Source organism: Cibotium barometz, chromosome 60 (genome assembly GCF_041138505.1).
Source record: "Cibotium barometz isolate CiBa-2024 chromosome 60, ASM4113850v1, whole genome shotgun sequence".
Lineage (NCBI taxonomy): Eukaryota > Viridiplantae > Streptophyta > Polypodiopsida > Cyatheales > Cibotiaceae > Cibotium > Cibotium barometz.
This window is the reverse complement of record NC_141105.1, coordinates 37,798,252-37,823,805: the sequence shown is the minus strand read 5'-3', so window position 1 is coordinate 37,823,805 and position 25,554 is coordinate 37,798,252. Positions and strand designations below refer to the sequence as shown.

At 46.7% G+C, this 25,554-nt stretch overlaps 1 protein-coding gene across 1 annotated transcript in view; it reads left to right on the top strand.

Moving 5' to 3' along the window:
* Positions 1-4,231: 4,231 nt before the first annotated feature.
* Positions 4,232-25,554, top strand: part of LOC147605320 (uncharacterized) — a 106,895-nt gene continuing 85,572 nt past the window's right edge. The window contains exon 1 of the mRNA XM_086793854.1: positions 4,232-4,469. Within this exon, the coding sequence (XP_086649980.1) occupies positions 4,351-4,469 (119 nt within the window). The 5' untranslated portion in view covers positions 4,232-4,350. The remainder of the gene's footprint in view (positions 4,470-25,554) is intronic.

Genomic DNA, 25,554 nt, shown 5'->3' with positions numbered 1-25,554 from the left:
GGACGCATTGGTCCATAATGATACATGGGACTTGGTTGCATTACCAAAGGACAAGAATATTATTGGATGTAAATGGGTTTACAAAGTGAAGTGCAAATCTGATGGTTCTATTGAAAGACATAAAGCAAGATTGGTAGCAAAGGGTTATGCACAAACCCAAGGATTGGACTATGATGAGACGTTTAGTCCCAGTGGCTAAGATGGGCACAGTGAGAGCAGTCATTGCTATGGCTGCAGCTAATGGCTGGGAAATGCATCAAATGGATGTCAAGAATGCATTTCTGAATGGAGATCTACAAGAGGAAGTGTACATGGCACAGCCAGAAGGGTATGTACACCCTAGATATCCCACTCACGTATGCAGATTGAAAAAGGCATTGTATGGTCTAAAGCAAGCACCTCGTGCTTAGAGTGATAAGATGAGCAGATATCTTATCTCACTTGGTTTTCAAATTTCTACAGCAGATTCTTCACTCTATGTGAAGAAGACACAGCATGGGATTGTTTTACTCGTCATCTATGTGGATGACTTGATTATCACAGGTGATCATAGTGCAGATGTGATGCATGTCAAGAAAGCTTTGAGTGGGTAATTTGACATGAAAGATCTTGGTGAGTTGAGATACTTCCTTGGAATTGAAGTGGTAAAAGATCATGCAGGTACTTGGTTAGTACAGCGCCAATATGCATTGGATATGGTGGCAAAGTATGGCATGACAGGGTGTAAGCCTATGAGTACACCATTGGAGAAAAATGTGAAGCTGCGGGCTGATTATAGCGAGGAATTGCATGATCCTTCTATGTACAGGAAGATGGTTGGTAGTCTCATATACATGACTATCACACGCCCGGATTTGAGTTATGCTGTGGGGCTAGTCAGCCAGTTTATGCAGAGCCCCAGGAAACCACATTTGGATGCAGTGAGACGTATCATGAGATATGTGAAGACCACAGCACATTATGGTTTATTTTATGAGAGTGGTAAAAGCTTGGACATACATGGCTACACAGATGCTGATTGGGCAGGTAGCGCATATGATAGGAGGTCTACTAGTGGATATGCTTTTACACTTGGAAGTGCCGTGGTGAGTTGGAGTAGCAAAAAGCAACCTACAGTTGCTTTATCCAGTACACAGAGGCTGAGTACAGGGGTGCAGCCACCATTGCTACTTGTGAGGCTATATGGTTAAAGAGTCTCTTGGCAGATTTATGTGAGCCTCTTGATGGCAAAGTTGTCATTCATTGTGACAAGTATACAGTTGGCAAAGAATCCAGTGTTTCATGCGAGGACCAAACACATAGAGGTCCATTATCACTTTGTCAGAGAAAAGATGCTGGATGGTACAGTTGATCTTCAGTATGAGACTGATGAGCAGGTGGCTGATATCTTTACGAAGCCACTTAGCAGGGAGAAGTTTGAGTACTTCCGGACTATGTTGGGAGTACATGGGATGAGCTTGAGGGGGGAGTGTTGAGAGTCTTGATATCCCAAGCTCATCTACATCTTCATCGGCAGTACATCATGAGCTTGAGAGGGGCTATTGAGATTCAAGCTCGATGTCAGTGTGAGCCAGCTATGCTATGTGCTGGCAGATTAGGTAGGAACATGTGTGAGACATAAATGACCGCGTGTCCAGCTGGTCATAGTGTGTGGACATTAGCTAGGGTTAGTTGAGTGTGGACACAACTCATTGTGTGTTGTGTGGATTATGGATTAGTGCATCATGCTTTGTGTGAGAGTGGACATGGCTTCACTCTATGGTTAGGGTTTGCAATATACATTAGGGTTTGCTCCTGTGTGTGTGTCTCCTCCCCCTCTACCGTTCTTTCAACATCCATAACCATCGAATGCAATGCCAACATATGAGCAACCATACATTCAATTTGGGCAAAGTTGTCCACTTTGTAGTTGTGTTTCGCTCCAATACAATAATACATATGCATTCTGAATGCTTAATCCAAAGCTTGCAAATCTTTGTAACACTCTTTTAGTTTCAATCAACACCAAGCTCAAATACATTCTCTATATATCATATACATCATCACTATTTTCATCACACATGTGATGGTCTTGAGCTACCTGTAACATGTATTTTTTCTCAACTTTGAGCAATCATGAATCACATATGCTTCAACCTTTTACTAGGATATCACCACATCCACTTATCCTATCCAAAGGATAAATCACACACAGTTGGGATCTTGAAAAGACCTTGAGTAAGGCCCTTAAAAAACTACCTCAAAATGATGATTAAAACTGTAAATGGTGTAAATTGCAGCTCAATATTTGTTTGATTTCTCCACCCCCAATGATGATTAAAACTGTAAATGTCCTATTTTAGTGTGTAGTTTAGGTTCAACTTTAATATTGGCTAGTTAAAGAGTTCTTCCTTTTTATTTGAAAAAGGTTTTGCATGCCTTTCACTATCCTCTAAAGCATTTCGTTTTCAAAATTAGACAATAGAATCTTATTTACCAAGGCAACATATAACCTTCTTTGTCATAGCTTAAACTTGCTCTCTTTTTCTCTAGTGATGAAAACTTTGAACATTTTTATTCTATTTAATGATGAAAAGGTAAAGGGTTTTCATAACTTTATAAATTATAAATAGCTGGTCACCTTTTACGCCTCATGCCTTTTTTTTAAAACAATGCTTTATCTTATGTGTTGTGCTAAAGTCAAAGTTAACTTGAAAATCAAAGTAGTAACTTAACTTGATATCTATGCTCTTAACAATGGGTTGAAACTATGTCTTGAAAATTATGACACGATCCAAGCCCATTCAACACACTTTTTTCATTCCAGTTTGATTATAAAATGTGCAAGGTGCACTTTACAATGGTACAATTAGCTAATTATTTAAGTTTTAGCTATGTTGAATTGATTTGAAAGCTTAAGGAATCCAAATATTTAAAGATATGAAAAGTTACAAGCTCACTCAATGGGGTGGAAGTGAAACCAACTTGGTCAAACTACTTTTATTTTTGATATAAAATTTGATAATTAACATAATTGTTACTTGTTATATACTACCTAAGAAAGATCTTTTGTTAAATGTCCATAACTTGCCAGGATTGAAAGTCTTTGTAAAAAATGAAGACCACCTTGAGTGGGTTGATTAAGGGGATATTGAGTTTTCTTACCTACGCATGCCCAGTAAGATAGAGGTTGCTAATGTTAGAAAGAGATCCTTTATAACCCTTAGACAAATGTGAATGGAGTCTAAAAGATGAGAGATGTCAAATGTGTTAAAGTCAACAAGTAGGTATGTTGCACTACAAGGCACGTTTGAATTAAGTAGGTATGGTTGCACTACAAGGCACGTTGTTTGAATCAAGTAGGTATGGTTGCATTGCAAGGCACACAAAATCCTACTTGATGGGGCATGGCAATGAAAACAACCCTTCCTATGAAGTATGCAAGGGTGCCTTGTTAGAGCAGATGAAAGGGTTTCCATAGCACATTTAGCTGCATCATACTCACCCTTCCATTTGTTATTGTAATTTAGCAATATGGAGAAAGCTCGAGCAACAAAGCCATGCCTATCCAAATTCACATAATTTTTTTTAGAAAAAAGAACAGAGAGACATTTACAAGCAACCACCTTGAAAGAGGACTAGATTGTGAGAATCAATTGGCCAATTTTGATCAATAGAGCGAGTCATGCTAGCCAATAACTATGATCCCAGGGTGAAATGTTTTGGGCCTTGTTGCAAAGGGTGAAAGTTCAATATGCATACAAAAGTGCACCATGGAAATGTGGCCTAAGCGTTTTTGTCATTATTATTGGCATGCCTTGTAAAACATAATACTAAGAGATCTTTGAATATTTGCTTAAAGAGCATTGTTAGAAAAATAAAAAAGTAATAAACTTTATAAAGTATGTTCACATCCTTTGCGTCTTTCCCATGCCCCTCTTTTTTCCCTCTCTCCTTTCCTCTTTTTATGCCTCTCCTTTTCCCCCCCTCTCTCTCTCCCTCTCTCTCTCTCTCACTCACTCACACACGCACACATGCACGCGCACGCATGCGTGCACACACAGATGCACGCACAAAAAAAAAACTAAGGTGGGCCCCTATTTTCTCTTATTGTTGTTATTGGCCTAACTTTCACAAAGTTGAATATTTGCTCCAAGGAATTGCTCAAAAAACAAAACCAAAAAATAATATACCTTATTATTTCATATGCTTAATCCTTTATAGAGCAAATTCAATAGTAGTAAATACCACTTGTAAACAACTCAAGAGATTCTCACTTTCATATAGTGGGAAAAAAGAGAGAGATCTTCTTTGATTTTCTGAGCGCCACGCACACACAGATACGCAGGATTGTCAGACCGTTTGGGGAGCATGTGGTTCGACCTTGTTGTGGTCATGGCTGTTTTCCGGGCTGTCCAGCTTTTGTTTCGACGGCGCACTCATCCAGAGGATGGAGCGGATGGCCTCCTCAAGCTTACTGTCGCCAAATCGTAAGCTCTCAAATCAACACAAGCTAATTTCGTATTGTGTTTTATGCACAATGATGGCACAAAGAGGGTATCTTGCATGCATGCATGCATGTGTGTTTGCATGTACAAAGAGGGTATCATTATGAAGCCTACATACAAAGAAGGTATCACTTTTTATGTGTGTTCATGTATTTGTGTACATCAAACTTCAAGCAATGATGGCACAAAACGGGAACATACATAGGTTGAAAAGTGCTAAGTGAATGAAGTACTCATATGTATGCACCTCCCTCATGGGTGCATGGATGCGTGTATGTGTACGTGCGTGCAACACTATGCACGCCAATCAGCTGGGGCCTCAACTCTTGTTGTGGGATTCTTGGTTGTAGTCTTGATGATGTGTTTTTAGTAGCTCTCAATCACGGCACTAGGCTCATTGGGTTAGTATCTAGTCTAACATCTCTGCAAAATCCAGTGCATGTACCTTACGGAAACAAACACTCTACTTAATTATTATGTGTTTGAAACTTGCCGTCGTTAACTCACGAGTGCTGTCGTATGTTTGTCTTTGGCTCTTTGATGACTTGCACTTTGAAAACAGCTTGTGAGAAGTGCAAGACTATAATCCTCTATGGAGTTTTCATCATTGACTCCATATTGATTTAAGTAGATGGCCACACATTTTATACTCCTCCTTTGACTCTCTTGCATAGGGCAAGAACAAATGCTCCTCCATTTCTCTCTTACAAGTTATTTACCTCGCCCTATATCATCGTGAAGTTTGTGTGATGAGATTCTCAAGTGGCCCATGGAGATCCTGAGTGCACGTGATGTGTGCTCCCAAGTGACCTAGCATTGTGTTAGTGTGAGGAAGTGGTATGGTGTGGTCATCCTGGGCCTTGAATTTAATCCATTTATCTCACATGCGGAAGCTCTGGGAGTCTTCTTTCAGCCCTAAACACCATCATGGAACCTGCTTGATGCAAAACGCATACAAAAGATAGAGAAGAGAGAGAGAGATAGCTAAGTATTCAGTATATTCATAATGTACCAAAAGGTGTACAAACCTTGGCTAGCCCATGGCTGCCATCAAAAGGTAGTAAACACCTACTCTAATCCCAAGTCTATGAATCAGCCCATGGAAGGATTGAATAATCAAAACGATGAGTAATAAATGCCTTAAATAGGCCTTGGTAAGTCCTCATGGACTGGCTGACCTGCCGTCGACGACTGGTCGACAGCCCTCCTTTGTCCTCCACAAGTTCTTCCCTGCCCACACAAGTAGTACATACTCCAAACTAGTCGTGTCTTTTTATTTGTTGCCCCTCAAGGGTTAGCCTTGGGATCGATCAGCCTGCACATGTCTTGCACATGACACCCCCCTTTGCTAAACTTGACGATGGGATTCCAACTTCTATTCTTGGATGACTGTCATCATCCCATTGTCCATTCCTGGAGTTCCAAACCTATCATCCTTCCCTTCTTGGCAACCTTTTCACGGAAAACCCTGCCCGGTCTCCAAATCCACTCCAACTTTGATGATCCAGATGAGCGGCTGTCTGGCCCGCTCCTCAACACAAGAAGGAGGTCGCTGAGAGAGCCCCGGTCTCAGCAGCTCCCAAGCTCTCAGGATACTCAAAGCAAATCTGTCCTCCCATCCTCTACTGAGGCCTGTCCTCCTCATCTCTATGAAGATCCAACGAATCTCTGGTGCCCAAGTGCCCCCTGCTGGGGGCGCTCGAGCCTGCAGCCGCTGCAAGAGGAGCTCTTTCCAAGGATCAGCACCTGGAAGCAGCCCCCGAACAATAAGCTTCCCCAATAAGGCTCTACTCTGATCGACTGGATCTATAATGCCCAAACCTCCCTGAGCCAGCGGAAGTGTAATAACTGCCCATGCAACCTTAGCCCGGGCTGGCTGACCGTCCCGCCCAGACCACAGAAAGTTCCTGATCAGCCTCTGTACCTGGCTGATGCAAGAGCTCGAGAAGATCCAGCAAGACGTAATGTACCACATGGTCGCTAACAGCACCTGATTTGCCACCACCACCCTCCCAGCCAAGGATAGTCGAGCTGTACTCCAATACAAAAGCTTCTTCCGAATGCTCATAAGAAGCGGGGCAATCTGCTGCTCAGGTGACAAATCTAGTCCAATCTGGCATCCCAAATACTGCACTGCTGTGCCTGGAGGAATCCATCTAAAACCGGGGTCCGGGCTCCATGCCGGACTGGGAGCACTACTGATCCAAAAGGCCATTGTCTTGCGCCAATTGATCAATGCTCCCGAAGCTGCACTAAAAACCTGGAGCGACTGCTCTGCTCGAAGAAGATTGGCCTCTTGGCCATACAAAAATAAGCCCGTGTCGTCTGCAAACTCAGCATCGAGCAGGTCCTCCCCCCGGACTGGGAGCTGGAGTCCTCTCAAACCAACCTCCTCTGCCGTCAAATACATACTCATAGCCTCCGCAAAGAAGAGAAAAAGAAAAGGGGCGAGAGGACACCCCTGAAACGGACTGATCTGGTCAGCTCAAAACTCGGCCCCCGTCCTCCTGCAATCAACACCTGGCTGCGAGCTGTGGAATACAGAGCCGCCACCCCTCTGATCCATCCTGGCTCAAAGCCCAGGCGAAGCATAGTGCCCTCTTAGAAACCCCAATCAACTCTATCGTATGCCTTCTCAAAATCGAGAAGCATCACGACCAAGTCCTCGCCAAGAAATCTAGCTCGGGCCGTCGCCTCCCAGAAAGTAAAGATGTTGTCAAGGATACTGCGCTCCTTGACAAATCCTGTCTGAGTAGCATGAATCAACTCCCCCAGGAAGGGCTGGATCCCCAAACTCAAGGCCTTTGCTAAGACCTTGTAGACAGTATTGAGGATCGTAATAGGCCTCCAATGCTGAATATCATCTGATACTCCCTCCCCCTTGGGGATAAGATAGATCAAGCCCTCTGAAAAGCTCTGTGGCATCACCCCAGTGTCCAAAACATACTGAAAGCCCCTGCGGAGGCCTGGCCCCAAAAGGTCCCAATAGCGCATAAAAAAGGCCGGCGTCAGCCCGTCCTCCCCTGGGCAACTATGTCGCGGCAGGACCCTCAAGGCCTCGGCAAGCTCAATCTCTAACAGAGGCGCACCTAGAACTGTACGCATACGGTCTGTGACCCTCCTCTGCACATGGGCCCACACAGTCTGTCTGCAAGCATCTCGATCCTCAGTGGCTGGCTCCGCTGAAAGCAGGTCTCTATAGAATGCAGTGGCAATGGCTCTGATCTCCCCGAGCTCAGTAGCTACCGATCCATCCGGTCTACCAAGCTGACGGACTCCTGCTCGCGCATGGCGGGGTCCAGTGATCTCAAAAAACTCTCCAGTCACTCTATCACCAAGCTGCGTCCACTGAGAGGCATGACGACGTTAGTAAAACTCAGGTCTCTGCTCGTCTGCCTCTCTAACCTCCTGGCGTGCCTGGCTCAGCTGGGACGCCACCCACTCACATGCAGGTTGCTGCTCCTGAAGGCGTTGTAGCGAAGCAAGGCTGCGTCTCAGCCGATGCTCCCGCCCGCGAATCTCTCCCAGCCGTGTCAAAGCTATAGCGTGCAGAAAAGAGCTAAGCTCGATGAGTCCCTGGGCACACTGGCCCGCTGCATCCTGGTCAGAGCACTGACTATCATGCCAGATCCTCTCAATGTCCTCAGCGAGACTGGGATCTGTAAGTACCCTCTCTGGGATCCTCAACTGCAAGCTGGGCTCCCGTGTCCTCTCCTCCAATGTCAAGATAACTGGCGCATGATCTGAAAATGAGGTGCCAGCGAGAATGCCGACGGAGCCTCCTCGCTCCCCTAACCAGTCGCCCACATAGAAGCGATCAATCCGTGATAGATTAGTCCCTCCCTGCCGGCGATCCGACCGAGAGAAACTAAGACTGTCCTGAGACTGGGAGAAAGCCCCATGCTGCCATGCATCAGTGATCCTCAGTGACATGCAAAACCGTTCCCAAGCTGCAAGCTCCGTGCCGTGCACTGTAACATGACTGCCTCCCACCCTATCGGCCGGGTCCTCAAGCATGTTGAAGTCTCCCCCGACACACCAATGTGCGGCCTCTAGCAATGCATCCGTAACCTGGGTCCAGAACTCTGCTCTGGCACTAGCATGATTGGGCGCATAGACGTTGAGCACGCCCAGTAGCTCATCATGCATCCTCAGAATGACATACTGTGCTCTACCAGGCACAATGATCCCTCGATCCACAATGGCCTGCCGCCATACATCTGCAATGACCATGCATACTCCTCTCTGTCCACCCAAAGGACCAAACCCTGCAGACCAAAAAGTGTCCCATCTACCAGGCATCACCGAACCATATCTCCGGATCCTGCTCTCACCCAAGTGGTGCTCTTGCATCATCAAAATATCAATGCTGCCACCAACCAGTCATCTCTGAAGCTCCTGCCTCAAACAACCACGATAGCGTATAAAATGTGCTCCGCCAAGGCCCTGTACATTCCATGAGATGATCCTCATGGATGCCCTGCTGAGGTGGATGCTGTCTCAGCCGTACGGCGGGCCTTCGCAAGCGGCTTGGATGGAGAGTAGTCCCCATCCGAGCGGCTGCGAATCTGCCCACCCGGTGTACTGCAAGAATCTCGGATCAGGCGCCAGTGGCTGTGGCCCATGGCGACTGCCTCCCGCTCTGACAGAGCAACCTCGTGTATACACACATATCCAGGGTCGCGTGCTAAGTCTGCCACTATGCGAACGACCAAATGACGAATCCCTGAGGTATCCACACTGTCGGGATCCAAGAAAAAATGAGCCAACTCCCACAGTCGGCCTATCACATCTGTCACCTCCAGATCGCTCATATGATGAGAAAACTCAACTGCCTGAGTCTTCAAAGTGCTGAGAGCGAGCTCTAGAGTCCACTCCCGGTCGCAAGGGCCACATAGAGGGAACGAGAAGGCCACCACTGAATCTAGTGCCTCCTCTCCCCGCGGGCCGGAGGTATCACTACATGAACTCGGATGGGTGCTGGCTCATGGGGGCCCTCTGCTCCAAAAAGCCGTGTGAAGGCGTAATCAAAAGCCTCCGAGCGCTGTCTAATACCGAGGCGACTCAGTTGACTGCGGATAGATGAAATCCGTGAAGCCCGAATCGGCATGGGAGGTCTCCTCTGTGATGCTCGAGTGAGGTCGGTACTCAACGCCCTCCGGATTGCAGGTGAACGCCAGGGGACTGCCAGGGTCTCTGGGGAAGGTGAGGCGGGTGGAGGGGGAGGAGGGGGGGGCGAGGGGGGTGGAGGGAGCCACTGCCGAAATCGGAGCGGGGACGGGAGGAGGCGATGGTGGAAGCGAGGCGGTGGGAGGGGACGGGGGTGGGGGGGGTGAAGGAGGGGGTGCTGGCATCTCCTGGTCCTCAGTCGTCGCCGCGGGGGTCTCCTCTTGGAGGGGAGAAAAACTGTTCCTCACGGGAACCCAGTGAGGCTGAGACTGTGGCTGCTGCTGCAGCGGTCTCTGGGCGTGCTGCTGTGGCTGTCTCCCTCGGCGGCGCCCCTGTCTAGGCTGCCACTCCGAGGTCTCTGTGGCCTGAGCAGGTGTCCCGGAGGCAGCCTGCCGAGCCGCATCTGTGGGCGGGCCATCAGTGGCCTGCTGCTGTGGTGAGGGTCGAGGTCTCCTGCGAGGGCAGGCCTTGGCCAGATGGCCGATCTGCCTGCAAATGAAGCACTGATTCGGGAGCCCCGAGAACTCCACTCTCTGATCTATCCATCCCCCCCCTATCCTAGGTAGCTGAATGACCTTAGGAAGGGAGGAGATGTCAGACACCAACACTCTGACCGAAGGTAGCCCAGCTGCTCTGGCCACCACTGAAGCTGCTGAGGGGCCAGTCTCTAGTACCGAGCCCACCAATGCTCCTAGCCTAGAGAGGAGCGGAAGATACTCCCGGCGGAGTCCAGGGAAGCAAACTGTAACATGGAAAAGGCGCTCTCCCTGCTCCGCCGTTGCTGGGTCAAATCCATGCTGCCAAGGTCTGAAGAAAGCCCGAGCACCCCTGATGTCAAGGGGACTCATGGCAAGGACCTTGGCAACGCTCTGGGCGGCCTCGAACTCGATCTGGTAATGTCCACGGCCCAGTAGCTGTACGTCCAGGATCTTGCCCACATCTGCAAGAAGGCGGGCCTGAAGAAGATCCCGGATCTCCCCTCTGCTGGGGCGAGTGCCGACTATACGGCAGATGGTGGAATGAGCCTGGAGGCGTTCCACCTCTGCGGTGAGGCTCGCTTCCTCTTCTGGCGAAAGAGAAAGCCTGATGGGGGTGTCCTCAGGGGCGGGCGAGGGGGCTGCTGATGAGTCCCTCTGAAGCGGGGCGGGAGGAGCCCCCATCAGAGTCTGAAGCTGCGGCGAAGGCGAGGCGAAGGCGGAGGTCCTGCTAGAAACGAGCTGCACACAGAGAGGCGGAAGGTGGAGAAAAAAAGAAAACAAAACCCCCTGGGGGCGGAAGCAAGAAAAAAGGAGGGGGGGGGGAAGACGAAGGAGAAACCCAAAGGGGGGGGGGGGGGGGGGGGGGGGGGGGGGGGCGGGAGCTGCGCGCAAGAGGGAGGGGAGGAGAGCGAGCTAGCGGAGGGGGGGACGGGGCGCTGCAGCGGGGAGGAAGGCGCGAAGGAAGGGGGGGCGCGAAGGTGAGGAAGGCGGCGGGCAGAGCAGCTGGGGAGGGGGCGCAGCAGCGAAGGCAGGCGAGGGGGGGGGGGGGGGGGGGGGCTAATGGAGGTGGCGGGCAATGCAGCGAGGGAGGGGGCGCAGCAGCGAAGGCAGGCGGGGGGGGCAAGGGAAGGCATGAGGAGCGAGGGGAGGCGAGCAGGCGAGCAGGCAGGGAGGCGAAGGGCGCAGATGTGCAGGCAACGTGAGCAGGGAGGGGGGCGGGAGCTTCAGCGAGCACCAGTTGGCGATCCTTTCCAGAACTCTGTCTCTATGAGTTCTTAGTCATGCCCTTTGGATTGACAAATGCTCCTTTCCAGAACTCTGTCTCTATGAGTTCTTAGTCATGCCCTTTGGATTGACAAATGCTCCTGCCACATTTAACAGAATGATGGATAGAATTTTCCGTCCTTACAGAACCTTTGTGGGCACATTCTTTGATGACATGATAGTCTATTCAAAGAGTGAAGAGGAGCACAGAGACCATCTGACAGCAGTCTTTAATGAGCTGAAACACAACAGATTACTCATCAATGGCAAGAAGAGTGAATTCTTTCTGGAAGAAATTCACTTCCTTGGGCACATTGTATCAAAGGATGGTGTCACAATGGATCCTGCTAAGATTGAAGCAATCGTTTCATGGCCAGATTTACAGACTGTGCATGATGTTCGCAGTTTTCTTGGCCTATGCTCTTACTACCGCAGATTTGTAAGGCATTTTGCAGAGATTGCTTCACCGTTACATGCGCTTGAAAAGAAGGCCATTAAATGGCAATGGACAGATAAAGAGAAATCAGCATTTAGATGCCTGAAACAGAAAATGACTACAGATCCTGTGTTGATATTGCCAGATCTGTCTAAGTCATTTGTTGTGCAGTGTGATGCATGTGGAAATAGCATTGGTGCTGTCTTGATGCAGAATGGCCGAGTCGTGGCATATGAGAGTAGAATACTCTCTGACACTGAGAAGAACCATCAGATTTATGAGAAAGAGCTGCTAGCTGTGATCCATGCACTTACCAGTTGGAAACACTATTTACTTGGTGCTGATTTTGTTGTGCAAACGGATCATCAGACGCTCAGATACTTTCTCACACAGGCAAAGTTGTCAGAGAAACACATGCGCTGGGCAAATTTTCTGTCAATGTTCCATTTTCAGATAGTGCATGTGGAAGGCAAGAAGAATGTGGTTGCAGATGCATTGTCTCGCAAACCACAAGTGTCAGCTGTTTCTATTTCTTATCACCAGGAATTGGATGATATGAAAGAGCAGTATGCCAGTGATGAAGATTTTTCTAGAATCTATGAGCAGCTAATGAATAATCAACATCATGATCACTATGTTCTGAAAGACGGCTTTCTCATGATGCATGGAAAGCTATGTGTGACTAAGCAGTTAAGGCCGAAAGTAATGCTAGAAAGTCATGCTCCACCGTATGCTGGACATCGAGGCATTGATGCTACAATGAAAGCCGTTGAGACTTTCTTTTATTGGCCAGCTTTGAGACGTGATCTTGATGCTTATGTCAGATCTTGCCTAGTATGCCAGAAGGTCAAGTTTGACAGACAGAAGGCACTTGGGTTATTGCAACCACTGCCTATTCCAGAGAGACCATGGGAAAGTATTGCCATGGACTTCATTTTTGATCTTCCAAGGACAACGACAGGGAATGATGGAATCTGGACTGTTATATGCAGATTCAGCAAGCAGGCACACTTCATTCCTGTTAGAAAGAAGATTAAACCAGAGCACATGGTTAAGATTTTCATGCAGAATATCTTTAAATACCATGGTATGCCACAGTCTATTGTCAGTGACAAAGACCCAAGGATGACTAGCTTGTTTTGGAAAGCATTGTTTGAGAATATGGGCACGACCTTGAAATTCTCATCTTCTTTTCATCCTCAAATTGATGGGCTGTCTGAAGAGGCTAACTCTACAGTCTTGGATCTGCTGAAATGTTATGTGTCAGAACATAAAGCAGCTTGGGAGCATTATTTGCCATTAGTAGAGTATGCTTACAACAATACAGTGCATTCCTCTACTGGCAAGGCGCCTTTTGAAATTGTTGAAGGTGGCAAGAAAGTACCTCCCATTCTGCAGACAAAGGATAAGATATTTGAAGCAGATCGGTATGTTGAGGGATGGCAAGAAGCGTATAAGAAGGTCAAATATGCCTTGGAAAAGTCACAAGCTAAGCAGAAAAGAGCTGCTGACACGCATCGTCGAGAGCTCTTGTTTAAAGAGAATGACTGGGTCTTATTGCGCTTTGAAAAGGCACGACTGAGAAAAAGAAAGGGCAAGAAACGTCTGTTTCCTAAGCTGAGTATGCGATATTATGGTCCTTTCCAAGTCTCAGAGAAGATAAGTGATGTGGCATACAGGCTGAAATTGCCAGAAACCTAGAAGATACATAATGCATTTCATGTGAGCCTTTTGAGGCCTTTTATTGGCAATGTGCCAGAAGATATGGTGCCAGAGGAACAGCCTGAAGTGGAGGAATTGGATGAAATTCTGGTTCCTGAGCAGATTCTAGCCCATAAAGACAGAAAAGTGAAAGGACAAGTTGCAAGAAGATACTTGGTGAAATTCAGAAATTATTCACCAATGGATGCTAAATGGATGGATGAGGTTGAACTGGCTGATTCACCTCAGTTGATGCAACTTTACAAGGAAGCCTTCCTGTTAGAACCTGCAGTGATTTAATATGCTTTTTGAAGCTGAATTCTAAATGACCTGTACATTTGTATTATATGTTTGGCAATGTACAATTTTGACATTTGTTGTCAATGACTTAATCAATGAATGAACTTTCAGTGCTTTGAAGTTGTATCTGTTACGCTTCAAATGAATGATTTACATGTTGTGACACTAATAGTACAAGATATATGCTATCGCCCTGTGTTGCATCCGGAAACATGTATTTGAAAGGCTTGAACCTGCGATGGCACAAATGGTAGTGGGGAATTCCTATCATCGCCCCGTGTCATCCGTTGGCAGGAGATACATGCGATGACACTAATCACCTGGGGAATCTTGTGATCGTCTTGTGTCATCCGTTTGCATGTGGACTTGCAATCGAGGTCGCTTGCTTCTTTCAAGAGGGGGGTATGTCACCAGGAGGTGAAACTTTTTGCAGTTGTTTTCCTTATTTACATTTCTTTATAAATATATATTTTTCTTTTCTTTCTCTTTGGTTGCTATTGCTTTCCCCCGGGATCTCTTGGAAGGGCTTGGGCCATTGCAATGTCAGAATGGGTCAACTAGTGGGACTTTGAACCAGTGGTTGGCTAAGCCTGAGAACTGCACTGAAAGATGAATGACAGTGTCCAGGACATGGCCACTGAATGAGGGCATAGGCCGGTTTACACTATTAAGTGGCCGCCACCGAAATGTGAATGTATCTTGAATTCTAAGCAAATTATGAAGTGACCATAGTGGTCAAGGATGGTCAGCAGACCAGAAGGAATGCAGATGACATCATCCCTAAAATCTAGGGAACTGCTATTTTGGGCAGTGTCGGAATTGAAAAGTGTTCGCGTCAGTTTGTGCGGAATGTCAAGGGGACCAAAAGCTGACAAAGGACTGTTGTGAGAATGTGAACCAGTTAGGAGATTTTTAGCTTGGAAGATTGCATGTGGAAAAGGCTAAAAAATGTGCCAAGTGTCAAATTTATGTGCATTTTCCACATTGAGAAGAGGGAAGCGTGGGAATTTGGGCTGAATGAGGCTCATTTGCAGCCATTATGGTGGATTGTTGCAGGAAAAGAGCTATGGTGGTGCACTCCCTTGCCCTACAACTCATGTATTGAGGGTTGAGCTTGCTCCCCACAGCCTCTCTCTCTCTTTCTCTCTCTTGCAGACTATGGGAATGCTCTCATCAGATAAAATCAGGTACAGTTGTGTGAATTTCATGCTTATATGCAGAGGCTAGTTGCCTCCTTGAACAGGAACCGGTGTAGTTAGTACCTACACCAAAATAGGGACGGAAGAGGGTAATAACCTCTTCAATAAAATGCTGTTCAGCACTGTTTAGGTGCTGTTTTTGGGCTGTTATGTTGCCCGGTTGATGCCAAAATGCAGTAGGACTTTGTTAAAGTCTTCCAGGACAGTACAAGGGTTAATTTGGGCTGAAAACAGAGCTGAAAACAGGTCTGTGCAGAAAATTACAGCAAGCTGAATTGTGATGTTTTGCACTCCATTGGGTAGCCTGATGCCTATGGAAGTGAGCCTGTCAGTTGGGACTCATTCTGAGATGTTATGGAACAGTTTTAGTGCAGTTATGCTGGCAAATTTCTCCCAGAATTTGTAAAACTCAGCTGATGCAAGTAGAGTGCTTTGTTGCACTTGTGCTTTGTATTTTCCAACCTTTTAACAATAAAGAAATACCGCAAGGGGCGCCGGACTTCGGGGCCAATGTGTTGTTCGAGCGAGGGAGCGAGGATTCTGTGATTGTGTGTCTGAGTAAGTCCAGGTTATTTGTGAATGAATTACCGCTTTATGTGTCCATAGACCGGTTTTAAAATGGAACAGCACAAGTGTGGGCATGGTAGTTAGTGAGCAAGATAAATATTAAATGATTCATATTTGGGGTGCCCGGACAAATGGTATGATGTGTGGACATCCTCAAGTGTGAAGGGGGACCAAGGACATTAATATTTTTAATGTTTGAACCTTGGGGTGGCCCCTAGGCATAAGTGACCTTTAATAACTTTAATAAACTTATTAAAGGGCCCCTAGGATATTTTTGGAGAAAGGGGCAACTTTACTTTTGGAGTTACACGTTTCTCTCTGTCTCTCTCTCTCTCTCTCTCTCTCTCTCTCTTTCTCTCTCTCTCTCGCTTTTGGGGAAGCGTGCAAGCTACGTGCAGGGAAGGGAGGAGAAAGACTGTCGACTCGTTGCATAGTGGACTTGTGGATAGGCCGTACAGAGACAGGCCGTACAGTCAAGCGGCTGCAGTTCTAGTGTAGGCAGGTGCAGTCGACAGCTGCAGGTACAGTCGACTGGATCTGCTGCAAGTACATGCGGCGCTGGCAGGTACGGACAACAAGTACAGTCCGTACTTTTGGCTGCAGTACGACTGCAGGTACGGGGTTGCTGCGCACAGGATAGTTCAGGCGATGCTGGCAAAAGTACAGACAGCAGCAGGTACAGGCGGTGGAATCTGCACGTACGGAACTGTACGGACAGGTACAGTAGGGTTTTATTGGCCTGTACGGACAGGTACAGCTGGCTTCCGTACTGTTTAGTCCTTGCAGGCGGTGCATCTCCAGCTGCAGGCGGTGCTTTATCAGAGCATAGTTGGTACATCAGTCAGGTGGTTGCAGGGAGGAAAGCATAGCAGCTATAAAACGCGTATTTTATAAAAAAAATACTCGACGGGACGTTTTTTTGGATAAAAAACGTCCTTTTGAAAAAAAACGTGAGGTTTTTTTTTTAAATTAAAAAATTTGCCAGGCTAACGTTTAACGTTATGCTTGGGCTTTTTTGGGATCCACGTGCGCTCTGGTGCGCTCTGTTGCTTCCTGAACCTGCACACCCAAGTTTCAACCTCACACGTTCGCTTCCTCGCTGTGCTGGTCGCCCCCCTTTCTCCGGTACGGTACTCTCTCCCCCTCTCTCTCTCTCTCTCTCTCTCTCTCTCTCATCTCCGCTCCGCTCGTTCGCCCCTGCTCGCCGCTCCCCCTCTCTCCCTTCGTTCGCCGTTCGCTTCCTCGCTGTGCTGGCCGCTGGTACGGTACTCTCTCTCATCTTTGGCCGTTCGCCCCCCTTTCCCCACCCACCCTTGCTCAGGCCCCCAAGGCAGCAACATAACTCTCTCTCTCTCTCTCTCTCTCTCTCTCTCTCTCTCTCTCGTCTCAATACATATTACATACTATCTACACACACACTCACACACGCATACTTATTACTACCTACAGGCTACGCAGGCGGCGGCACTCGTGTGAGACGCAACATGGGGAGAAAGAAATTAGCGGTATGGGATGAAGTGATCGAGAACAAGGCCGACAAAAATTGGCGGTGCAAGCATTGCAACATTGTCTACACCGGCAGTGCACCGCGTGTTAGAGCTCACCTTCTCCACATTACTGGCCAGGGAGTTGATGTGTATCCTAGCGACATTCTCGACGATGTCATTTTGAAATTAGGTGAAGATCCAAGTGTTGTTCGTGCCAGAAAGAGAGCCCGAGTTGAGGTTCAAGGTACGGCACCTTCCATCATAGATTCCTCCCAGACTTCACCACAACAGGATGTTCCCGCATCATCAGTTGCCGGTTCTTTTCGAGCTCTAGCCTCTTTTCATCCACATAGCGGTGGTGCACATCCATCTTTCACCACAAGCCCTCCACCTCCAAATGTGCCAAAGAAGTCTCTTCAACAAAGTTGGGCCAAAATCAAGCATGAGAATGCAAGACGAAGAGTTCGGCAATACTTCTTCGAGTGCAATGTGCCCTTTGACCATGCTCGCAAGCCGGCTTTTCTACACATGCTTAGTGCGGTGGCGGATGCGGGGCCCACATTCAAGCCTCCATCATATGAGATTCTTCGCACCAAAGAATTGAAGCAGAGGTCATGGACATTGAGAAGGAGCTAGCACCAATACGGGCGGCATGGGCAAGGTATGGGTGTACTATTATGTGTGACGGGTGGTCGGACACCAAACGCCGCCCTCTCTTAAATATCCTTGTCTCTTGTTGTCTCGGCACCATGTTCTTGACTGTCATAGATGGCTCCGGGGAGACACATACAGCTGAATTTATCTATGGGCATCTAAAGGCAGCAATAGAACAAGTGGGAAGCGAGAATGTGGTTGCGGTAGTCACAGATAATGCATCCAATTGCAAGGCTGCCGGCGCACTAGTGGAGAGAGACTATCCACAAATCAGTTGGGTTCCTTGTGCTTCGCATTCGATTGATCTTCTAATTGAAGATGTGGGAGCCATACCATGGGTGGCGGATGTGGTGAAGAAGGCTGAGTTTATGGTAAACTATGTGACAAGAAAGCAACGAGCTCTTGGTATCTATCGGGCAAATTGTGAGACGGAGCTCGCAAAGCCTTCAAGTACCCGCTTTGCCTACCTCTTCATTGTTCTCCAAAAATTGGTAAAATGTCGACGTGGTTTGCGGCATATGATTACGGATGACAGATGGATTTCATGGGATGGTAGCCGCACCGAAAAGGGCAAAAGATTTGAGGATCTCATCTATGAGGCAGTCTTTTGGCATGATGCGGAGTGCATTGTAGCATTCATGGAGCCATTGATCGCAGCACTACGCCTTAGCGACTCGGAGGGATGCACCATGGGCCTCATCTACGAGTTCATGGAGAAGGTGGGCGTGGCCTTCAATGCAAGCAACCTCTTTGATGATGATAGGTATGCTACTTGCAAGTTGTAGGATGTAAGTCGTTCTTTGCTTTTGACTCTTGAGTCTTTTTTCTTATAATGTATTCTAGATTCTAATTTATTGTCTTTTGTTCTAAACTTCTATGTCAAAAGGATGGATGAAATCAAGGAGATATGGCAAACACGATGGGATTGGTTTCATCGTCCAATTCATGCTGTTAGCCACATCTTGCATCCACTTTGGAGACAAGATGCTCAGAGACATGATCGCGAGCTAAATGTGGGATGGAGAGAGTACACCACCAAAGTGGAGAGAGACCCAATAACGCAAGATCTTCTCGAGACCCAGCTTCTTCGGTTTCGCGACATGCATGATGTTGATTTTGGCTCACCACGAGCTAGTCTTCGAGATGCCCAGCTTAAACCTGTCAGTTGGTGGGAGAAGTATGGTGGTGACTGTGCCGAGCTACAGCGCATTGCTATGAGGGTTCTCTCACAAGATTGCTCCTCCGGCGCTTGTGAGAGAAAATTGGAGCTTGTTTGCGGCCATACACACAAAGAAAAGAAATTGCTTGTTGCCTGCACAATTAAAGCGTCTTGTCTTTGTCAATTCCAATCTGAAGCTTCTTCGAAAGAGGGAAAAAATGAAAGCAATCAATGAGATCAATCCCGACACTTTCAAGGTTGAGATTTGCATGGAGGAGCTAGTGCACCCTCGTGACGAAGAAGATGAAGTGTGGGCTTTCCTTGCAGCAGAGAGAGCCTCTTTTGCACATCAGACTCGCACGAGGACCGGCACCATAGGCAGGGGCAGAGGCAGGGATAGAGGCAGAGGCAGGGGCAGAGGCAGAGCCAGGGGCAGGGGCCTTGAGATAGGGGCAGGGGCAGGGGCAGGGGCAGGGGCAGAGGCAGAGCCCGAGCCCGAGCCAGAGGGAGAGGCCAGCATTAGTGATTGGAGTGTTAGTGAGGAGGATGAGCATGACCGTGACCATGGTGGGGATGATTCTAGCTCAGAGTCCGAGTCTTGACTCTGATGAATGACTCATGAGTCACATTTTGTATGCCACATTCCAGTATCTACAGACTAGTGGCTCATTTTTATGTATGACATATGTTCATTGTTATTATGTTGCGGCTTTGTCCTTATTTATGTTAGGATTCAGGATTCAAGATTCCCATTTTGTGATTTTAGATTCATGAGTACTCAGTACATTTCACGATTATCTTGTATTCTCTAATCTCTTTAAGCATGATAATGATTCATAACTCAAGTCTCTCCTTGTCTTTCAAAATTAAAGTTTAAAGTTTAAATGTTCATAAGTTCATAAGTTATAACTCCAGTCTTGAGTCTTAAAGTTCAACACTTCAAGTTTCAACTTTAAACATGTATGTGACATGTCTCGACCAAATGTAATTAAACTAGTGTTTTTTATTTTTAAAAAAACGGCATTTTTTATTTTGGCCCCGCGAAAAAGACGTATAATACGCGTATTATACTTTGCCGTATTATACGTCCCGTCCCGTACGTGGCTGCTATGGAGGAAAGTACAAGTCTTTGTCAAGTACAGACTGGTACGATCAGTCCCACGGGTGCAGAACCACGCATTGAATTGGTAAGCTCTGAACTTGTCCATCTTTCTTTCTTTCCACTGGCTTATGTCTGCTGCAGAATTGTGTTATCTGGCCCCTTGTGAGAGGAGGGGTATGGCAGTTTGAAGGGTGGAAACAGAGACTGGACAGTGGATGTATATTTGAACTGAGTTGTGGAACCATGTTCATGGAATATGCCAGATGTGTGCTCAAGGCTGCCTTGCTGAATGGTCTTGGTTGATCAGAGGGAAGCACAGTGTGTTGCTTTTGTGGGACACAGATCTGTGTGTGAATCCTCTGTGCTAAGAGGTCTTGAGGGCTGCCAGATTAGACATACAGGTTTATTCTCCTGGCTGGCTTTGTTGTACTTTGTTTTACATCTCATTGAATTTGAATAAAGAAATACCGAAAGGGGCGCCAAGCTTTGGAGCCAATAGGTGTCGATTTCATTTCAGTTTTGGGGCATTCTAGCTCCAGTTAATTTTGTTATTTATTTGGACTACAAGTGGAAGGGTGATTGCTAGTCTACTGCACTTTGGTTTCTACCAGAGGCCGGTTTCACCTCGTATGCGAGGGACTGCAGCAGCAAACAATGCTAAGCAATGAATAAGGAGTGAGGGTATGCCGGCTATATATATGCCCAGAAGTAGGCGACCGACCAGCTCACAACGAGGCAAAAAACCCCCACGACTAGGATAAAAAGTGCCCAAGACTCCATAAAATGGGGATAAAATATGGGTAAAATAAGTGAGGGGTGACCAGCCCTTCTAGCTAACATGGTCAGCCCTAGAAGCTAAAATAGGACACCAAACAGGAAGCCAACAACAAGGAGATGATGTCTAACACCCCCTCTCAGCACCGGATGCTGAGTGAACTCCAAGAAGCCAGAGGTGCCGTCCTCGATCAAAGATGAAAGACTGCAGCAACAAGTACCAAGAAAGCTCCACAAGCAATCTCCTCAGCAACTCAGCTACAAAAGCAATAGAACAAGCTGCCAAGTGTACCACTCCTCTTGAAGAATAGGCTGCAACATGCTGCTCCAAATAATGGTGCCAAACCCAAGTGTAAGAACACTCCCTGAAGTCGCATGTCGTGTTTCCAGCCTGGAGAAGGTATGAAAAACCTCATAACCAACCTCATAACCAACCAAGATCAGATCCTCATAAACCAACCAAGATTAGACCAGCCTGGAGAAGGTATGAAAAACCTCATAACCAACCAAGATCAGATCCTGCAGATAATCAATCATGGGAGAAGCAAATTGCTCCTCACTGGAACCCTCAAAAGAAAGAGTCAATCTGCTCCTCTGTACCAAGAGTAGCCAAATGCTGTACAAAAGCATCCTTTGAAAAGGTCGGCATTGCAAGATGTAAAGCCTTTGTAGAAAAGATGAGGTCCATCTGCTCAAACTCCATACCATGAGTTACCCAATGTTGTACATAAGCACACTTCACTGAGGTGGGCATCGCCAGATGAAAGGACTCCACATCCCCCTCAGAAAAAAAATGTCGTCGGACTGGTACAAGCCCAGCCTGATTGTGATCCAAATCCAAAAAACTCTGGAAGTACCATTGTGCCCCAGGCACGGTTAGCAACCACAGATCCAAACATCCCACCGGGTCCAAAAATCCATCCTCCAAAACAACAAACCTGCACACAGCAGCAAACCAAATGCAAAACAGGCAAGGGGAGGAGCTGTTAGAAGTCATCTCCTGCCTTTATCTAGACACCAAGGCCTTTGTTGTGGGTGTGCCCGCCCTCGTAGGTGTTGCTCTCATTTTTCCTCACTCCTCGTATTTTTCCCCCATTTTTCGGTGGCTTAAGTGGCAACCCTGAGGTGGCAGGGTGTCTTTACCTTGGCCAACTGTACCTGCAGTACCCGACTTCAGTTCTGGTGCTGGCCGATTGTGGTACAGGTCGTGGACACCTTGATGATGCTGGCCAACTGTTCATATCTGGCCGACTGGGTATCTTTATGCTGGTCATGGAGATGTAGGTCCTGTCGGCTGCCCTTGAGCAGGCCGACTGCTATATGGGGGCCATATAAAATGGCCCCACAGCCCCTTGCCACATTCGTCTTGTAGTATCTTGTATTTGCGGATCTTCTTGTGTATATAGTCTAATACTTGAAAAGGCCCATGATAGTGCATGCTCAACTTAGGGAATAAGCGCTCTTTACCCTTCATCTTCTTGAGCCTAGCCTTTTCAAATCGCAAAAGAACCCAATCACCCAATGCAAACTCTAAAGCACGTCTGTGACGGTCTGCTGCTTTCTTTTGCTTTTGCTGAGTTTTCTGGAGTGCCAACTTAACTCTCCGATAAGCTTCATCCATACTCTCCACATACTGATCAGCCTCAAAGATCTTATCCTTTGTGTGCAAAATGGGTGGTACCTTCTTCCCCCCTTCCACAATCTCAAAAGGCGCCTTGCCCGTCGAGGTATGGACAGTATTGTTATATGCAAACTCCAGGAAGATACTTTTCCCATTGTTGCTTGTGCTCTGACACATAACACTTAAGAAGATCTAACACTGTAGAGTTAGCCTCTTCCGATTGACCATCTATTTGTGGATGAAATGAAGATGAAAACTTGAGAGTTGTACCCATGTTGTCAAACAACCCTCTCCAGAATAAACTCGTCATCTGTGGATCACGGTCACTAATGATAGACGTAGGCAAGCCATGATACTTGAAGATGTTTGCCATGAACAACTTCACCATATGATCAACTTTGATCGTCTTACGCACGGGAATGAAATGAGCCTGCTTACTGAACCTGCATATGATAGTCCAAATGCCATCATTCCCCGTTTGTGTACGTGGAAGATCAAATATAAAATCCATAGCAATGCTCTCCCATGGTCTCTCTGGAATAGGTAAAGGCTGTAGCAACCGTGGTGTCTTTTGACGGTCAAACTTTACCTTCTGACATACGATGCATTGCCTAACAAAAGCATCAACATCTCTTCGCAAGGTTGGCCAATAAAAGAAAGTCTCAACTACTTTCACCGTGGCGTTAATTCCTCTATGACCTGCATACGGTGGAGCATGACTTTCAATCATAACCTTGAGTCGCAATGGCCTGGTAACACACAATTTACCATGCATCAACAAAAACCCATCTCTGAGAGTATAATGATCATGCCGCTGACCCTCAGACATCTGATCATACAACCTTTCAAAGTCCTCATCATGGGCATACTGCTCTTTCATTTCATCAAGCTCATGATGCTAAGCAAGTGAAACTGCTGAGACCTGTGGCTTGCGTGACAAAGCATCTGCCACAACATTCTTTTTGCCTTCCACATGCACAATCTGGAAGTGGAACATAGACAAAAAGTTAGCCCATCGCATATGCTTCTCAGAAAGCTTAGTTTGCGTGAGGAAATAACGCAAGGTCTGATGATCTGTCTGCACAATGAAATCAGCCCCAAGCAAATAGTGTTTCCATGTAGAAAGAGCATGAATTACAGCCAAAATCTCTTTCTCATAAACTTGTAAATGCTTCTCGGCATCCTGCAATATTCGACTCTCATAGGCTATCACATGTCCTTCCTGTAGGAGAACTGCTCCAATGCTGTTTCCACATGCATCACAGTGGACAACAAAAGCCTTTCGGAGGTCCGGTAATACCAATACTGGATCCGAAGTAAGCTTTTCTTTAAGCTTTTTAAAGGCTGTAATTTCTTGATCAGCCCATCTAAACGGAGTTGCCTTCTTTGTTAAGGCATGAAGGGGCGAAGCAATTTCAGCAAAATACCGTATATACCGCCGGTAATAGGAACACAATCCCAAAAAGCTGCGTACATCATGCACGGTCCTCAAATCTGGCCAATTAAGAATTGCTTCCACCTTCGATGGATCCATACGGACTCCATGCTTAGACACGATATGCCCCAAGAAGTGTATCTCTTGCAAGAAGAACTCACTCTTCTTGCCATTAATGACCAGCCTATGCTTCCGGAGTTCGTCAAACACAATGGCCAAATGCCTTCTATGCTCCTCTTCAGTGTGTGAATGCACAATCATATCATCAAAGAATGTGCCCACAAACGCTCTATGAGGCCGGAAAATCCTGTCCATCATTCTGTTAAATGTGGTAGGTGCATTTGTCAAACCAAAGGGCATAACCAAGAACTCATATAACCCAAAAGTGGTTCAAAATGCTGTCTTATGCACATCCTCGGGTCTAATACGTATCTGATGATACCCGCTTTTCAGGTCTAATACGTATCTGATGATACCCGCTTTTCAGGTCAATCCTACTAAAGACTGTGGAGCCTTGTAAGCGGTTAAAAATGTCATCGATCCTCGGAATGGGGAATTGATTCTTGATGGTATTCTTGTTCAGCGCCGTGTAATCAATACACATGCGCCAAGAACCATCTTTCTTTTGTACTAAGAGTACAGGTGAGCAAAAGGGTGATGAGCTAGGCTGTATCAACCCTTTATTCAACAGCTCCTGTACCTGACTCATAATTTCTTCTTGTTGGGCTGCACTAACACGGTACGGCGGTCTATTTGGTGGAGTACTGCCCGGAATTAGATCAATGGCATGATCTTCTGGCCTTTCCGGAGGAAGTTCTCCTGGCAATGACTCGGAAAAACAATCTTGGAACTCACATAAGAAATCAGTCCTGTCCTTATCTAACGTAGACAAATTAGACTTAGACTCATCATCTTTTGCATCCTTTACATAAATCAAGTACGCGGAAAGATGCTTTTTCATTACTGATGAAATTGCCGAAGCTGATACAATAGGAATAGATTCCCCTTTTAACTTTACATCCAAAATATGTTCTTTCCCTCTATGAGTCAAAGTGATCTCCCTATTGTATGTATCTACCACCGCATGTACTCTGTGGCACCATGGCATAACCAACAAAACATCACATCCATCAAGAGGCATGATGAAAAACTTCTCGCTGTCCTCATAACCCTGCAAATGAAGCCTGAGCTTCCTAATAATAGGAGTGACGGGTTCTGCATACCCAAGACATGCCATGTTAGCCTCATATAAAGGCCCCATCTTCTCTGCACGGATCCCCAATCGGCCAGCCAAATCCGGTGAAATAAAGTTGGCTCTAGCACCTGTGTCAAAGAATATCAAGGCATTTTGATCTCTCACTTTGTCCCATGCCCTGCACAACTCAGTCTCTTCACCACCTGGCTGTTCCCCAACAAGATCAGGAACTAACCCTGCAGAAGGTTTTGGTTTCTTTGACTTGGGCTCCCCTTTGGTGTCAGAGTCCTTTTGGGACTTTCGCTTAGGACAATTAAAAGACATATGTCCCTCCTCTGTACAGTAAAAACATTTCCGAGCATCCATCAAAGCATGTCTCTCCTAAGGAGTTCTCTTGGGCATTGGCAACTTCTTATACCGCTTCTCTATAGACCCTTTTGCATCACGCGAAGCATGCCCTGACTTTTCAGATTTCTTGCTTGAGTTCTTATTGCCTTTAAATCCAGATGAGACTCCAGTGAGTAAC